This window comes from Hypanus sabinus, chromosome 22 (assembly GCF_030144855.1).
Source record: "Hypanus sabinus isolate sHypSab1 chromosome 22, sHypSab1.hap1, whole genome shotgun sequence".
NCBI classification, from domain to species: Eukaryota; Metazoa; Chordata; class Chondrichthyes; order Myliobatiformes; family Dasyatidae; genus Hypanus; species Hypanus sabinus.
In genome coordinates, this window is record NC_082727.1 from 16,886,762 (window position 1) to 16,905,768 (window position 19,007).

The following is a 19,007-nucleotide window of genomic DNA, read 5'->3' on the forward strand; positions in this document are numbered from 1 at the left end:
CCCTATAACAAGGATGTGGTCCTCTTGGAGGATCAAACTATATAACTTTGGTAAAACGCCTTTAATACATGTGCAGTGCCTCCTTTGTTTGCGAATAGCTCTTGCTGCTGAATCAGAATGAAACTTCTTAAATATTTTTTCTTACAGAAGTGGAATTAGTTTATTTTTGTCAAATGCATTGAGATATAGGGAAAAGCTTTTCTTGCACACTGTTCATTACTCAGTGCATTGAGGTAGAACAAGGTAAAACAAAAACAATGCAGAATAAAGTGGAACAGCCACAGAGTAGTAGTGCAGGCAAATACCCTAGCCTGGGGCATCTCCTCTCCTCAGACTGGTGAGATTGGGCTGCTTACTCCTACAGGGAGGGGGTTGTGGGGGTGATGGTTTTGATGTGTTTAAGGTGAGACCGGAACTTGGTAATTGGTTTAGTACTGTCACGTGCACTGAAATACAGTGTAAAACTTTTGTTTGTGTGCCATCCAGACAGATCAGTCCAGACATACCGAGGTAGCATGAGAGTAAAGGAACGACAGAGCGAGGAAACATTCAAGATTCAAGATTGTTTATTGTCATTATTCAGTACACGTGTGTAAAGGAGAACAAAATGATTGCTACTCTGGATCTGATGCATAAAATAAACACAATAATAAAAAGCATATACAAGGATTGATTGTATGTCCATACAGTGATGCAAGGCACAGGAGTGTCTGTACATCAGGTGACTCTGACAGGAAGTGATGAAGTAGTGGTGGTGGGGGTGTTGTGGAAAGGTGGGTTAGTGGGTGGAGGTGTTGATCAGCCTGGGGAAAGTAACTGTTTCAGAGTCTGGCGGTCCTGGCGTGGAAGCTATGTAGCCTTCTCCCTGATGGGAGTGGGACAAACAGTCCACGAGCAGGGTGGGTGGGATTTTCCGATATCGCTGGCCTTTTTCTATATACACTGTGCAAGGGCCTTGACAAGGTAGAACGAGAGATGAAGAGTTTGTCCTTATCGAATGGGAGGTCTACTCAAGGATCTGATAACAATGGGATAGCAGCCATGCTTAAACCTGGTGGCATATGTTCACAAGCTTTTGTGTCATCTGCCCATCAGAAGGGGGGAGAAGGTGGTGCAGAATAAACACCAGCAGGTGCTGGTCAGGCTGAATGGCCACTTTCTGCATTGTGTTTCCTAATGCAAAAGCTGGCACAGTTTGATCTCTCCCTGTGAAGGACATTTGATGCAGGCTCAAATGTTAATTGTATATCTAAGATTGACAGTTTATAGCTGAAATATTAAAACTGGGCTCTTGAATCACCTCAGTGGTCGGCTCCAGACCAAACTCAAGCCCAGATACTGATCTCGTGAATTAATCCTGCATTCCTCTAAGGACAATAGCACTTCTTACTGTGTGAAGGCCATAACAGTGAGGTTGCAGAAGAGATTTACCAGCATGCTGCCTGAATTAGACAGCAGGTCTCATGAGGATAAGCTGAGCAAGATAGGGTTTTTCTTTTTGGAGTGAAGGAAGAGGAGAGGTGACTTGATAGAGGTGTACAAGATGATAGGAGGCATGGATCAAGTGTATAGCCAGATACATTTCCCAGGGCGGAAATGGCTATTACAAGAGGGCGTAATTTTGAAGCGATTGGAGGAGCGTATAGGGAGGAATGTTAGAGGTAGGATTTTTTTTTTTTTACACAGAATGCTGGGTGTGTGGAATGCGCTTCCAGGGGTGGGGATAGAGGCAGATACATTAACTAACCAAAATCTTCAAGACACAGGTCTCAATATCTCTTTGTGCAACTAGATCCTCAATTTCCTCACTTGCAGACCCCAGTCAGTTTCGATTGGCAACAACATCTCCTCCACAATCTTCCTCAGTACAGGTGCACCACAAGGCTGTGTGTTTAGCCCCCTGCTCTACTCGCTTTATACTTAAGACTGTGAGGCTAAGCAAAGCTCCAACACCATATTTAAGTTTGCTAACTACACCAGTGCTGTTGGCCAAATCAAAGGTGGTGATGAATCGGCATGTAGGAGGGAAATTGAAAAGCTGGCTGAGTGGTGCCACAACAACTTTCACTCAACATCAGCAAGACTAAGGAGATGATTATTGACTTCAGGAGAAGGAAACTGGAAGTCCATGAGCCAGACCTCATCAGGGAATCAGAGGTGGAGAGGGTCAGCAACTTTAAGTTCCTCAGTGTTATTTCAGAGTATCTGTCCTGAGCCCAAAGTATAAGTGTCATTACAAAGAAAGTACACCAGGGTCTCTACTCTCTTAGAAGTTGCATAGATTTGGCACATCATCTAAAACATTGACAAACTTCCATAGGTGCGCAGTGGAGAGTATCCTAACTGACTTCATCACAGCCTGGTATGCAAGCACCAATGCCCAAGAATGGAAAAACATACAGAAAGTGGTGGATACAGCCCAGTCCATCACAGGTGAAGCCCTCCCCACCACTGGGCACATTTACATGTAGTGATACTACAAGTTAGCAGTATCCATCATTGTGGAACCCCACAATCCAGGCCACGTACTCTTCTCGTTGCTATCATTAGTCAGGAGAAATAGGAGCCTTATGTCCCACACCACTAGGTTCAGGAACAGTTATTACTCTTCAGCGATCAGCCTCTTGAACCAAAGGGGATTAACTTCACTTGCCTCATCACTGAATGTTCCTGCAACCTATGAACTTCCAAGGACTCTCCATCTCATGTTCTTGATATTTATTGCATAGTTATTTGAGGGCCTCCATTGGTCAGCGTCAACATAGATTATGCAACCAGCTTTCTATGTGATACGCTAGCCATGGCAGTACGATATGGAGACCAAGCTGTTGGCCCAGTTGCAGGCTCCCCCCTCCATGCAGTTGATGATTCCAAAGGAACCGTAGAGACTGATACGGTTTGCCACCAGAGGCATTTCAGGAGTTGCCAGTCAGCATTGAACTCAACGTAGGACTACATTAGGAACTCCAGCTCCGGAGCTGTCCTCAGGGTTTACTTCCTAAGCCTTCCCCATCAGGATATCACCACAAGGCAATGGAAGTTTTATTTATTTATTATTTCTTCATTTTTCTTTCTTTTTGTATTTGCACATTTTGCTGTCTTTTGCACATTGGTTGTCTGTCCGCCCTGTTGGATGCAGCTTTTCATTAATTTGATTGTGTTCCTTGCATTTACTGTGAATGTCCGCAAGAAAATGAATCTCAGGTGAACTATAAGTGGTTTGATTATAAATTTACTTTGAACTTTGTTCTTTAAACTTTGACCTTTACGTTAAGAACATTTAAGAGACACTCAGATAGGCACATGGATGAAAGAAAAATGGAGGGCTGTGTGGGAGGGAAGATTTAGATTGATCTAAGGGTAGGTTAAAAGGTTGGCACACATTGTGGATAGAGGGGCCTGTATTGTGCTCTGTTCGGTGATCTCTGTCGTATGGCCTCATGGTCTCACTCCCCAAATTGTCCACCCCATTCCTGAAGACCGATACTCTCCACAAACCCCCCCCCCCACCCGACACATACACACACACACACACACACCTCACATACTGTCTTCCAGCGACTACCCCATGTCACTTTACTGGAGGCAGGTAACATCTGTCGGATTAATCTCCTGGGTGGGTTGTGAGCAGTGGGAGCTGTTCGGGAGAAGTCCCTTTACAGGAAGCTCCAGGTCATTCCTAGTGAGATTGGGAACCCAACCTTCTGTCTACTAGACACAGGAATGGTCTTTGACAAAAAAAAGTCTGCCACCTGCTGGGCACAAGGTGGCATTACAGCAGAGAGGTAGGACTTGCAAGAAATGCGAGGCTTGCATCTCATAGAGTCAGGGAGCCAATCAGCTTGCCCTATCTGCCCGTGTTTGGCCCATAGACCTCTAAACTTCTCCTATCTAGATGGCTTTTAAATTTTGCCCACTCTTTTATATTTTTAATTCTATTTCTTCAGATACAGCACGGAATAGCCTCTTCTAGCCCATTGAGCTGTGCCACTCAGAAATCGTTCAAAATACACACCATCCTTTGTGCAAGAAAGCTGCCCCCTCATGTTCCTTTCAAATCTCTCACCTCTGATCTTAAACCTTGATCCTCTTTAGCATCCCTTCCATGGGAGAAAGACCATAATTTCATCCTGTCTATGGCCCTCATGATCTTATATGCCTCTATCAGGTGACCCCTCATCTCTGTTCCAGGGAATAAAATCAAAGGCAAATTCAAAGTCAAAGAAATTTATTATCAAAGTACATCTATGTCACTAGATACTGAGATTAATTTTCTTGCAGACATTTACAGGAATATAAAGAAATACAATAGCATTTATGAAAAACTATCTAGAATCGAAGTTTGACAAATAACAAATGTGCAAAAGAAGAGAATTTCTGCAAATAATACTGAGAACATGAATTACAGAGTCCTTGAGAACTGGTCTGTAGGTTGTTCGAATCTGCTCAGAGTTGTGGTGAGCGAAGTTATCCATGCTTGTCGGAAGCTTATTAGCTGTAGGGTAATAACTGTTACAGAACCTGGAGGTGTGGGACCCAAGGCTCTTGTACCTCCTGCCTAATGGTAGCAACAAGAACAGAACATGGCCTGGACAGTGGGGGTCCTCGATGATGGATGCTGCTTACCTGAGGTACCGCTTCATGTCAATACGCTCAATGGTGGGGAGGGCTTCACCTCTGATGGACTGGGCTGTATCTACCACTTTCTGAACGATTTTCCATTCCTGGGCATTGGCTGTGATTAAGTCGATTTGGATGCTCTCCACGGTGCATCTATAGAAGTTTGTCAATGTTTTAGATGATAAAATAAATCTATGCAAACTTCAAAGGAAGCAGAGGTGCAGTCATATCTTCTTTTAGATGGCACTTATGTGCTGATCCCTGAACAGATCTTCTGCTATGATAACACTAAGGAATTTAAATCCACTGAGCCGCTCCACCTCTAATCCCTTTCAACCATCAAGTTTCCCGGAACTGTTTCCAATGCAAGTGTACTTCTCCTTAAATAAGGAGACCAAACTGTAGGTGGGACTCCAGCTGTGGTCTTGCTTAGTGGCTGTACAAGAGCAGCAGGTCTCTCCTACTTTGGTATTCCATCTTAGTACACAGTAACACTTGGTGCCTGTGGACATGAGGTCCACACGCTGACTGTTCCAGCCACAGACACTGCCTCAGTAAGGTAGCAATCATGATCCAAGACTCTACCCACCAAGGGCATTGCTCTTGTCTCCTCTCCCATTGGGCAGAAGATGCAGAAACCTTAAAGTAGGTACCAGCAGGCTCCCGTACACTTCTACCCCATTAATATGTCTACTAAACAGTTCCCTAATACAATGAAATGGGCTCTTGACCCCACCATCTACCTCCTTGTGGCTTTGCACCTCTTTGTCTGCTTTCTCTGTGCTGTTACACTTCATTCTGCATTCTGTTATTGTTTTCCCTCGTACTACTTCAATGCACTGATGTGATGAAATAATCTGTATGGATGGCAAGCACAACGAAGACTCTGATTGTGCCTCAGTACATGTGACAATAATAAACTTGTAATAAAAATGCTGACACTTGGGGACATTAGTCCTACCCATTGGAAACAGGCCCTTCGGCCCAACTCATCCATGCTGACCAAGATGTCTGTCCGAGCCATTCTACAAAATGCTGGAGTAACTCAGCAGATCAAACAGCATCTGTGGGTGGAAGGAGCTGTCAATGATTTAGATCGAAACTCTGCCTCAGGTCCTGATTGATTCCTTCCCTCCTATAGACGCTGTTCAAGCCACTGAGTTCCTCCGGGAAATTGTCTGTTGCTCCAGATTCCAGCATCTGCCGTTTCTTGTGTCTTTCATGTTCTCATAATTCTGTACACCTCCACAGCAGGCTCTTCAGCCTTCTCCACTCTATCTGCAGTTTGTTTTCCCTGAAGGATCGCAACCAGAAGGTCGATTGTCCATTTTCTTCCACAGATGCTACTCAACACACTAAATTAAGTGATAGAGCTATGCGTGTTTAAACAAGCCCTTCGGCCCATCCTGCCTATGCCGAACCAGTTGCCTATCTGAGCTGGTCCCACTTGCTTGCACTTGGCCAGTATTCCGCCAGCATTTTGTACATTGCCCAAAATTCCTGCATCTGCAGTCTCTCAGGTCTCCGGACCACCCAGTCTCTCCTCGCAATCCAGACAACATCCTGGTGAATCTCTTCTGCACCCTTGAATCTTCTCTGAGACAGATTGAGAGCTTCCCAACCAGAAGCAGCCACACTAACTCCATGGCAAGCCATGCACCAACAAGAAATCCCACCCTCTCTCAAGGACGAAACTGATCAGAGATCACAGTCAAAGTCAAAGTACATTTATTATCAATGTGTGAGTAGGATATACATCCTTAAGGTTTGTCTCCTGACAGGCAGCCACAAAACAAAGAAACCCAATAGAACCCATTAAAAGAAAACGATCAAACACATAATGTGCAGGAAAAAAAATAGTCAAGCAAACAACTGAAATTTATAAAAGTGAGTCCACAGCCGTGAAGCCAGTCATCACTGCAGCTGATCCAGTAGCCCATTAGTCGCAGTTCAGCACAGAGGTGAGTAAACCTTGTGGAACAGTGAGCTGTACACTGGCCCACACCTTGCCCCCAGCCCTGACCCCCTGAGCTTTTCAATCTGGTCTGATTGTCCAAACCTTGGGTCACTCCTCACTCTCAGACCCTGGGCCTGCCAATGCGATACACTCTTGGGCCCAGAATCTGCCACCTCAATTTGGTGGAAACATTGGAAGGTTGTACAGAAGGGACTTTACTGAAATGTACAAAATCCTAACTGGGTTTATGGGGTAGATGTGGGAGCAGGGGAGAATTTTCCCCTAACTTGGGAAGTTTAGAACTATGAGCCGAAAGTCAGACCAAGAGATCAACCATTCAGAACTGAGATGAGGAGAAATTTCTTCACCGAGTGGGTGGTATATCTTTGGAATTCTCTACTCTAGGGAGCAGTAGATGTTTGCTCATGGAGTATATTCAAATCAAGAACTGATAGAAGTTTTTCCAGGGAAAACTGAGCATAAGCTTAATGCAAGAAAATAGTACTGAGGCAAAAGTCTTCATGAACATCGGAGAATGGCTTATACCTGTATCTATCGCTTATGTTTATGATTTGATAGCTTCCCTTATTCTTCAACAGGTGAAAGATCTGTTATTTACTTTCAAAGAAGGGTAAGGATCATTATCACTAAATTATATTATCACTAAATATTATATTAAAAAAATCTACAGAGGTACTACAGAAAGTGTCCTCATTATTTGCATTCAAATATCCAGGAACAAGATACAGAGAGGAGTGGACTCAGCCCAAGACTTTACGGGCACATTTCTCCCTACCATCAGGAGTAACTACAAGAGGTACTGCCTCAAAAAGGCAACAGCTATCATCGAAGATCCCACCAACCAAACCATGCCATCTTCTTGAAGCCAGCACTGGGCGGAAGGGTTAGGAGCCTGAGGTCCCATGCCACCAGGTTCAAGAACAGCTACTTCCCTATTCAGTTCTTGAACCTTCAAGACCCTAAACTCTGCCCAAAGAAGCAGTGGCAGCTACCTCAGTAAGTATATTTAAGACAAGGTTGGATAGATTTTTGCACAGCAGGGAAATTAAGGATTATGGGGAAAAAACAGTCCAGAAGAGATGAGTCTATAGTCAGATCAGTCATGATCTGATTGAATGGTAGAGCAGAGACTACTCCTGCTCCTATTTCTTGTATTCTTATGTTCTTAAATACTACAGATAAAGCAACAGTATGACCACTTAGTTTTTCTTTCATTTTTTGGTTATGTTCTTTCTTGTAACATTGTTAATTTATGTTTAATTTGTGTTTTCCTTGTGAGTGCTGTTTTGTCTGATGCTGTAAGTTTTACAATGCATCTGTGCACATGTATTGTGCATATGACAATAAACTCCAGTTTGACTTTATGAAGCTCTGCAGTCAGTGCAGCAGAGATCCCAGAGAGAGCACCAACTAGAAAATCCGTCACAGCGAAGCATTACAGGGGCAGCAAGTATTTCTCTTACCCTCTCTCACTCACACAAACTCACTTACACCTCCTTCACAACATGTGTTTTGGTGAGGTAGTCTGCGACCTTTTTTTTGCTCTCAGTGCTTTATAATTCATTTAGAGATAACTGAGAATTAATAATCTTGATGAAGCAGCTAACAGCCGGTATTCAGCAAGCAACACCACAGTTGTGGTTAGGGGAAGTGTTGAATTTAATTTTTGACAAGGAGCCTTAGTAGACGAGGAAAAGTGTTTGCAAGTCAGAGAGAGAGAGAGGTGGGGAGAGATGGAGAGAAAGAAAGAGCAAGATGGAGAGCGAGATATAAGAATGCAGAGAGAAAGGGAAGGACAGAGAGAGAGGATGAGTGGTTTGAGATGGAGAGAGACAAAGAGAAGGAAAAAGAGATTAGGCTAAAGAGATAAAAAGAGTGAGAAGGATAGAGAGAGATGGAGAGAGAGGGAGAAACACAGCAAGGAGAGGAAGAGAAAGAGAGAGAGAGAGAATGAGTGGTGTTAGCTCATTAGTGTTCAAAGCCCAGCCATTGAGTCCAAAGTCATAATGTAATACAGCCCTGAAACAGGCCCTTCAGCCCAACTCATCCATGCTTACCTACTTGAATTAGTTCAATTTGTTTACCTTTAGCCCATATACCTCTATATTTTTCTGGTTGGATCAGGACTTTAAATTCAGCTAATGGTTGGTTTATAATTGTCTCATGTACTGAGGTGCTTTGTCTTGCATGCCATCCATACAGATCATGTCATTACAACAGCGCAATGAGTTAGTACAAGGAAAACAATCACACAGTGTATAATAAAGTCTTACAGTTACCGAGAAAGTGTGGTGCAGACGGACAAGAAGATGCAAGGTGGTAACAAGGTAGGGAACCCATTCAAAAGTCTCATACTGATGAGACAGAAGCATTCCTTGAGCCTGGTGGTACGTGCTTCCAGGCTTTTATATCTGCTGTCTGATGGGAGAGGGGAGAAGAGAGTCTTTGACCATGCTGGCAATAAAGTGCAAGGCCATAACAAGGTAGCTTGTGAAGCCAAGAGCCTATTTTATCATACTAGAGGACTGTTCAATAGTCTTATAACAGCAAGGTAGAAGCTGTCCGGGAGCCTGAGGTACGAGCTCTCAGCTCTCAAGAATCTGGAATTTTAAAAAGTCAGTGTCAGTAGCAGTGACACAGCAGAGGCAAGCTGCTGACATGTAGGAAATCCTACATGAGACTCCAGGCCCCCCTAACTTCCCTCCGACTAATGTTCACGGAGCAATTCAGAAACAATAAAAAAAATGAGCAAGAGCGAGAGACTCAGGGTGAACATCAGATGGAGAGGGATAGAAACAGAGAGAAGGGGAGAAGGGTAGATGCAAGATGGATGGGCAGAGAGGTTCACAGCACTGTGTGGGACAAAGCACACTCTGAGCCACTGTTTAGGACCCATAAGTCTATCCTACTCACTCCGGCAGCATGACCCACTATTCATTCGCCTTTCTCCCAGCTCCCCACTAATGCAACTGCTGGCGTGATACGGAGAAGATAATGGCTATTGATACGCAGACCGCAGTAAGAGCTGGAATGCGCAGCTACCTGAGCAAAGATCTGGCCTGCAAACTCCTCACAGTCCAACAGTAATCAGGAGACCGAGAGCCAACAGAATTGGGAGACAAATATTTCCAATGACTCTGTTCAATGGGACTGTGCCCTTTAAATGGTTCAGCCGAAATTAGATGGGCTGAAGAGCCTTTTTGTATGCTGTAGTTCTCTATGACTCCACATTTTCTTTGGGCTATCAATCCCTCTGTTTCTCCACTTCCATTTTCCCTACCCTTCTAGGCTGTCTGGACTCTGCTCTACCTGGGGAAGAACCTTAAATTGGTGTATCGCAGCTTGGTAAAGCAATTCCAATGCACAAGAGTGCAATGGACTGCAGAGTGTGATGGAATGGCCCTCCCTTGCATTGACAGCATCTACAGGACGCACTCTCTCTGGAAGGCAGCATCTATCATCAAGCATCGGTGACTGGCTGCAGAGATCTCTCGGTAAGTTTTGAGTAAGCTTTGAGTAAGTTTTAGTCATCTTCACTTAGCTCTGATGAAGATGGTGACATTACCTTTCGAAGGTTGCTGATGGGATCTCACAGACCCCACATCCCAACAACTAAAGTGGATATGATTAAAGGATGCAAGATGGATATAGACATGTGTAACAAGTGCTGGTAAGTGGGTTAATATGGACACCATTACCTCTCTTTGGTGCCCTTCCTCCTTCCCTTCCTCCCAGAGTCCCCTATCCCTTCCTATCAGAACATTCCTTCTTCAGTCCCTTACCTCTACTACCTATCCCACCCAGCTTCTCACTTCATTCCCTCATTCCTCCACCCACCTATCTTCTCCCTCATCTGTTCTCACCTATCAAGCTAATACTACTTCCCCACAACCCCACCCTTTGTATTCTGGCTTCTTCCACCTTCGACTCCGACTTAAGGGTCTTGGCCCAAAACACTGACTGCTTATTCCTCTCCGCAGATGCTGCCTGACCTGCTGAGTTCATCCAGCATTTTGTGCATGTTGCTCTGGGCTGATGGTTAGCATGGAGATTTTGGGCTGAAGGGCCTGCGTCCATGCTGTTTGACTCGGTGTGATTCCAGTCAGTGGGTGTGGTCGGGGCAGGGGGTGGGAAAGATTCCTTACCTCGTAGTGGGCCACCCTCTGCGACTCGGAGATGAGCTGAGCATTACACGTGTTACAGTAGCTGTCCGTGAACAGCTCGAGAACGCCTGAGCCCGCAGACTTCATCTGCAAAAGAGAAAAGCCATGAGGCATCAGGGACGGCTCGTAGATCCTTCCCTAAAATGATGGAGTTTTTACTTTGATAATAAGTTTGCTTTCAACTTGAGCTTTGAACTTTGACGAGGAACTCCTTGGAGGTGAGGCTCAGAAAACGCTCCTCTCCCCCTCAAGGAATAGTTAACCCAACCAACTTTGCTGGAGAGTTTAAATCACTATACTAATTCCAATAATCCAATTCCCCTCATGTGGATTTTCCACAGTCTTGGATGTTATTCCTATTAAATCAGTAAATTGGTTTATTATTGTCACTTGTACCAAGGTACAGTGAAAAACTTGCCTTGAATGCCCTTCATACAGATCACTTCATTACACAGTGCATTGAGGTAGAACAAGTTAAAACAATAATAGAGAGCAGAAATGGGCCTGTCATTGCTGGTTCACAAAATTAATGGGGGGGGGGGAATTCTCTTTGAAACAGACCAAATGTTGAATAGTAAAGGCATTAGAGGTTACGGGGAGATGGCATAAGTGTGGGCTTGAGAGTGAAATTAAATCAGCCTTGATTGAATGATGAAGCGGACTCAATGGCTCGAATGGCCCAATACTGCTCCTATGCCTAATGGTTGGGTGGCCGTGGAGATATGTCTCCACCAAGGAAAGTGTAAGGTGCTCCTTCCCCCTGCTAGCCTACAGGTCACCTCGGGCAAGGTGTAGCACCTGCTTAACCTCCTGAGCAGGGTCACGTGAAGCCATGGGAACAGAAGGTGGATGGTCCTATGAGCAGCTGGTGAACAGAACAAATCCTGGTTATGCGACCACTGACACCAGGCAGACAGTCTCTGGAGAGTATAGCTAATGGCTGGGGCCACCCGTCCTGTAAAGACACTGGCCTGAAGAAGGTAATGGCAAACCACTTCTGTAGAAAGACCACGATCGTCCACATTACACGATATGGCATATAACAAATGACGCCTTATGGTTTTATGACCAATATCAGTGAAAGTACAAGCTCAAATGTATTCGGGTTTTTGCAAACTATTTGAAAATTCAATGTAACAAAAATTCCACACTTTTGCTCACATGCCTCCTTTGTAACAATAAAAATGCCTCAAAACTGGGGTGGGCATTGATTTTTCTAGCTGGGAGTTGAGAGATACTTCCTCAGCCAAAGACTGATGAGAATGAGCAGCTCGTTTCCACACCAAGCGATCGAGCCACATGGGGTAATTTTGTTTGGTGCTGGACTGTTTGTCATCTATATCAATGATTTGCATGTTAACGTGGTTAACTGGATCAGAACATTTCAGGATGACACCAGGACTGGTGGCATAATGTCTCAGCAAGGAAGGCTATCAACGTTTACAGCGGGATCTAGACCAGCTGAAAAGTGGCAGATGAAACTTAATGCAGACAAGTGTGAGGAGTAGAACTTAGGGAGGGCAAACTAGGGTAAAGTTTACACAGTGAGTGGCAGGGCACTGTGGAGTGTGGTAGAACAGAGGGATCTAGGGATCCAGATCCATATTCCCTTGAACATGCCATTATAGGTAGACAAGATTGTAAAGAGAGCATTTGGTACATTGGCATTCATAAATCAAAGTTTTGAGCACAGGAGTTATGATATTTCTCTGAAGTTGTGTAAGACATTGGTGAGACCTAATTTGGAGTATTGCCTGGAGTTCTGGTCACCTACCTACAGGAAAGGTATCAATAAGATAGAAAGAGTGCAGAAAAAATTTACACGTACGTTACTGTGACTTGATGACCTGAGTTATAGGGAAAGGCTGAACAAATGAGAACTTTATTCCCTGGAGCACCGGAGAATAAAGGGAGATTTGATAGAGATATACAAAATTATGAGGGGTGTAGATGAACTAAATGAAGACAGGCTTTTTCTTCTGAGGTTGATTGAGACCAGGTCACGGGTTAAGGTTGAAAGGTGAAATGTTTAAGGGGAACCTGATTGGCAACAACCTTGCACTCAACATCAGTAAGACCAAAGAACTGACTGTGAACTTCAGAAGTGTAAGAAGAGGTGGTACAGTAGCGTAGTGGTGAGCACAATGCTTTACAGTACTAGCAATATGCGTTCAATTCCCATCGGTGCCAGTGAGGAGTTTGTACGTTCTCCCTGTGACCTCGTGGGTTTCCTCCAGGTGCTCCAGTTTCCTCCCGCATTCCAAAGACGTACTGGTCGGTAGATTAATTGATCGTTGTAAATTGTCCCATGATCAGGTTAGGATTAAATTGGGGGATTGCTGGGTGGTGTGACTCAAAGGACCAGGAGGGCCTCTTCTGCATTGTATTTCAATAAAAAAGAGGGAGCACACAACAGCCTTCATTGATGGACCAAAAGTGGGAAAACTGAGCTCCTGTTATCAATATCTCTGAGGATCGAACCTGGACCCAATATATCGATGCAGCTACAAAGAAGGCACGACAGTGGCTATATTTCATTAAACATTCGTACAGATTTGGTATGTCATCAAAAACACTCACAAATTTCTACAGATGCACTGTAGAGAGCATTCTAACTGGCTGCATTACCGTCTGGTATGGGGGAGGGGGGGGGCTACTGCACAGGATCAAAATAAGCTGCAGAGAGTTGTAAACTTAGTCAGCTCCATCATGGGCACTGGCTGCCATAGTATCAAGGACACCTTCAAGGAGCAATGCCGCAAAAAAGGCAGATTTCATCATTAAGGACCCCCATCACCCAGGTCCTGGCCTCTTCTCATTTCTACCGTCAGGAAAGAGGTACAGGAGTCTGAAGGCACACAACAATTCAGGAAGAGCTTCTGGTAGGATCGATTCCGACATTTGAGAGAAATGTGGATAGAAGGGGTAGGGAGGGCCATGGTCAGGGTGCAGGTTGATGAGACCAGGCACAACAATAGGCTGGCACTGAGTAGGGGTACTAAGGAGCCTGTCTCTGGGCTGTAGCATTCTATGTGACTCTGCAGAAGGGGATACTGGAGGGAGAGAGGTTCAGCCAACACACTGCTAGAAATAGGCACACAGCCCATTGTGGCATTGTAAAAAGTGCGCACTTTAAAAGACTCCTCTGCAACAATTGTAATAATAAAGTTCGCAGCACAAATGGTTCCAAATTAAGGAACCATTCCACCAGCTGGCCAACCATCAAGAAATCGGGTTTCAGTGTTACCTGAACGGTAAGGACAAGCTACAGCTAGATTGACGTCCGGGAGATACTCAAACTGAACCAGAGTGTGGCTGCATCATGGGAGCAGGGTGTTCCCACCCGCATTTTGTACGAGCAGTCCTGCTAGACCCAGTCTCCTGACGCAGGGGCTTGAACTGTTGACCATCCTTCTGCCTCCACAGATGCTGCCTAACCCAATGAGTTCCTCCAGCAGTCCCACCCTCCACCTACGCCCCAAAACCCCCCCAACATTGGGCAGAAGATGTAAGAGTAATGCACACCTCCAATCTCAAGAACAATTTTGTTTGCAGCACTCAACTCAACTCAGAGATGTGCTGGGACACCACACGTTCCAGCACCAACACAGCATGCCCACAATGCTCGACAGAATAACACACAGCACAGCAAATCAGAAACAGAAGCAGGCAACAAGACAACAACAAAACAAACCCCCTTCCTCCCTCCCACCAACCAACACAGACAGACAGTCCTCCGACTCCAGGATAAGAAGGAAAGAGGGACACGGAGAGTGAGGGGGAAACAGAGACAGGCGGGCAAGAGTAAAATAGTGAGAAAGAGACAGGCAGTGAGAGAGGAAAAGAGAGAGAACATGTATGTGCATGTGTGTGTGTATGGTGTGTGTGTGAGAGTGTGAGTGTGTGCGTGTACGTGTGCGTGTGCGTGTGTGTATGTGTGTGTGTGCATGTGTGTGTGAGAGTGTGAGTGTACGTGTGTGTGTGTGAGTGTGTGCGTGTGTGTGTGTGTGTGTGAGTGTGTGCGTGTACGTGTGCATGTGTGTACGTGTGTGTGTGTGCGTGTGAGTGTGTGCGTGTGTGTGTGTGTGTGAGTGTGTGCGTGTGTGTGAGAGTGTGAGTGTGTGCGTGTACGTGTGTGTGTCCTTCCTGGGATGTTCACTCCTGCCCAGCCAGCTCATCACTCACTGCAGACCTGTAACCCTTGTTCTCTCATGTTTGTCCCCCTTCCTTTCCTCCCCCATGTCCCTCCCCCTCCCCCACTAAGAGCAACTGGCCCCTTGCCCCCTGTACGCCTTGCAGTCTAACCCAGATCCCCTTGAAACAGCCTCTTTCCTGGAACCATCCCGGCGTCTCCCTCCCTGTGCAAAATCCAAGTCCCTCTGTCCTGGAATCAAGTTTGGTGAATGTCTCAGTAGCCTCTCCAAAACCCAGCTGCTTTTCTCAGCACTATACACCACCAGCCCGCCATTTGTCTATCGTTCACCAGGACCCCCTTCCTCACTGACCCTGAAGCTCTGGATTCTGCAGCCACTGTCAATGAACTATGGTTGCAGATATGACACACAGGGAAACAGGCAGATATAATCTAGGGGGTCAATCCCAGATCCCTCTTAGAACTGCTTCTCCCCATAGTTTACAGATTTGCCTCTTCTCTGAGTTCCTTGTCCTGGATACCCACAGCTGGTCTATCACCTCTCCCACTCTGTGCCCAGAAGGAGAAAGATGGTCTCTAGGTTCTGGGATGTGAGATGGCTACCCCCTCCCTCCCCACTGGGGCACCCTGTCACTCGCACGTTTAACTCCTTCCTTGCAGTGTGAGAGAGGGAAATGGGTAAGTACCTGCCACTCCTCCCACTCTCCAGTCAGGCTCCACTTGGCTAGGAGAGTTCCTACCTACCAGCTGAAATCCAGCTGGCCTCTTACCCCTCCCTCCTTTTCTCCCTCTCTCTCTTTCCCTCCACTCTCCATCTCCCTCTTTCCCTCCATCATCTCTCTCACCACTCTCTCCATCCTCCTTCTCTCTCTCCCTTCTTCTCATTGTTTTTTTTTCCTGCTTAATTATTCCATTATTTCTCCCCCCCCCCCCCCCCCACACACACACACACACCTTATCGAACGCGGAACTATCCAGCACACACAGTTCAAAACGCGGAAAGGAACGTTTTGACTTCAAATGGAAATGCAGACAATTTTTTTTTAAATTACACAGGCGAAATAGTAGACCTCGTGTTAAATTAGTTTCAACCAGAACCCTGAGCGGAATCTGGGTCGAGAGGAGATCTATAGGACATTGAAAGTCGTCTTACCCTGGTAGGACGGCCGGAGAATGCCTCCTTCGCTTTCTCTGTGTGTGCGTGTGGTTCCCCTGTCTCGCCTCTCCCTGCTCGCTTGCCGATGGGGAAGGGAAGCTTGGAGTGTTGTGATGATTCTTAGTGTTGTAGGATGGACGAGCTCTCTCCCGCCCTCCTCCCTCTCTCTCCCTCGCTACCTATCACAGCGCCTCCAACATCCAGTATCCAGTGCAGAGCGGGCTGGGGAGGGGGATGTCGTGGTTTTAGGAAAATATCTTGGCCCTCCCCAGCAGGCGATTTATTCGCCCGGTCAGAATCCTTGCTGTGTCTGGCTTCGAACCCACCGTCGACAGTTAACGCCACCAATGCCCGCACTTTGTCGGAAACTTACAAAGACGCGATCTGTCTCACCCACCTCACGGGTGCTCTTCGGCCCGTCCATTCCCTGCCGGCTCCTGCCAGAACAGCATATTGCTCTCATTTATCGGTGGTTGTGTTCTCCCGATCTGATTTTCCCCCTGAAACTTTCCACAGAAAGCACGGAAGCAGAAAATAGGAGCGGTGGCCAGCCGCTGGGCCCCTCAAATCAAGGCTGTTCATTTATGCCAGTCCTATATTTTTTGCTCTCTGTATTCCATGCCTCTGGAATTGCATGCCAGTCTGGTTGGGTGGATGTGGAAGCTTTGGAGAGGGTGCAGAAGAGGTTCACCAGAATACTTGGATTAGAGAGCGTGTGCTGTAACCAGAGATTGGACAAACTTGGGTTGTTTACTCTGGACAGGAGTCTGAGGGGGAGATCTGATAGAGGTTTGTAAGAGGCATAGATAGTATAGACAGTTATAATCTTTTTGCCAGGGTGCAAATATGAAATACTGGGGGGCATGCATTTAAGTTGAGAAGGAGGGGAACTTCAAAGGCGATATCCAGGGCAGGTGCTTTACACAGAGATTGTTGGGTGCCTGGAATGCACTGCTGGGGTGGTGGTGGAACCAGATAGGATAGTGGTGATTAAGAGGCTGTAATGTAGACACATGAATGTGCAGGGCACAGAAGAAAGGTAGATCTGAAAGTTGTATCACAGGTAGACCAGGCCATAAAGAGGAACTGTTGGCACATTGGCCCTGATAAATCAGAGCATTCAGAACACGAGTTGGCATGTTATGTTGGAGCTGAAAAAGGATTGGGTGTACCATGTGCAGTTCTGGTCACCTACCTACAGGAAAGATATCAATAAGATTGAAAGAATGCAAAGAAATTTACAAAGATGTTGCTGGGATGAGGACCTGAGTTTTAGGGAAAGGTTGAGTAGATTAGGACTTTAATTCCCTGAAGCATAGGGAGATTAGATAGAGGTATACATAATTCACTCACTGATATGCTTACCGACTGAGCCACTCTATGACAGATGCCATGGCATCGGTCATGCATCTGGCCCTGACACACCTAGAAAGCAAGGACATTTATATCAGGATGCTGTTTCTGGATCTCAGAACGTCGAATTGAAATCTAGAAAAAGCAAGACTGCATAACTAAACAGCCGAGTAATCACACTGTCAAGTTCACTGATGATGTGACAGTGGTGGGACTCATCACCAACAGCGATGAGACAGCCTACAAAGAGGAGGTGGGGGAGATTGAGGTGCAAGGTGGACAACCTCCTCCACAATGTTAACAAGACAAAGGAGACGGTCATCGATTTCAGAAGAACTCACTCTACTCATGCCCTCCCCTTTCATTGGCGACGCAGCAATGGAAACTACAAACAGTTTCAAGTTCCTGGGAGTGTACATCTTACACAACCTCTCATGGTCCTTGAACACATCCTACACAATGAGGAAAGCTCACCAACACCTCTACTTTCTGAGGATGCTTAAGAGAGCTGCACTTTGCACATCCATACTCACATCATTCTACAGAGGCACAGTAGAGAGCATCCTGACGAGCTGCGTCACTGGTACAGAAACTGCACTGCAGCGGGCAGGAAGGCTGTACAACTGATAGTCAAAACTGTGCAACACCTCGCCAGCAACAGCCTACCCATTATTAGTACATAAACACAGAAAGGTGCTAGGAAAGGACCAGAAGCATCATGAAGGATCACACCCACCCTGCTCATGGACTGTTTGTCCAGGGGGCTACATATCATTCACGCCAGAACTACCAGATTCAAAAACAGTTACCTTCCCCAAGCACTAAGGCTGATCAGCAACTCCACCCACTAAACCAGCCCTCCACACCCTCCCCACGACTTTATCATTTCCTGTCAGAGTCACCTTATTCATTATTCTAGATTCAAGATTGTTTAATGTCATTTTCGGTACAGAAGAACAAAATAATTGTTACTCCAGATCTAATGCAGAACAAACAAAACCCCACAAAAGATTAAAAACACAATACTAATATTAAAAAACCACAATAAATATAAATACATAAGATATTTTATATACAGCAATTGATTGTCCAAAAAGTGACACTACTCATAGAGGTGTCTGTATGTAAGGTGACTACAGGAAATAATAAAGTAGTGGTGGAGTTAGTGGATGAAGGTGTTGATCAGCCTTACTGCTTGGGGAAAGTACATGTCTTTGAGTCTGGTGATCCTGATGTGAGTGGGACAAGCAGTCCATGAACAGGGTGGCGGGATCCTTCATGATGATTCTGGCACCTTTCTCTATGTATGTCTTTGATGGTTGGTAGGCTGGTGATGTGTTGGACAGTTTTGACTACCTGTGTCGAGTCTTCCTGTCCTGTGCCTAGCATCACTTTATGGGCATACAATCAATCTATATATATATATATATATATATAAAAGATAACTTAATTATTTATATTTATCGTGTTCCTTTTATTATTGTGTTCTTTATCTAATTTAGTTGCATTGGATCCAAAGTATCAATTATTACATTCTACTCTGCACGTGTGTACGGGAAATGACTCGAAGCAATCTTGACTCTT

General features: G+C 45.5%; 1 protein-coding gene across 1 annotated transcript in view; it reads right to left on the minus strand.

Annotated features, from left to right (window-relative positions):
• Nucleotides 1-16,149, minus strand: part of zgc:171482 (zinc finger protein) — a 255,617-nt gene extending 239,468 nt beyond the window's left edge. Inside the window, exons 1-2 of the mRNA XM_059948095.1 lie at nucleotides 16,068-16,149; nucleotides 10,744-10,848 (exon numbers count right to left, since the gene is read on the minus strand). Of these exons, the coding sequence (XP_059804078.1) occupies nucleotides 10,744-10,848 (105 nt within the window). The 5' untranslated portion in view covers nucleotides 16,068-16,149. The remainder of the gene's footprint in view (nucleotides 1-10,743; nucleotides 10,849-16,067) is intronic.
• Nucleotides 16,150-19,007: the final 2,858 nt, after the last annotated feature.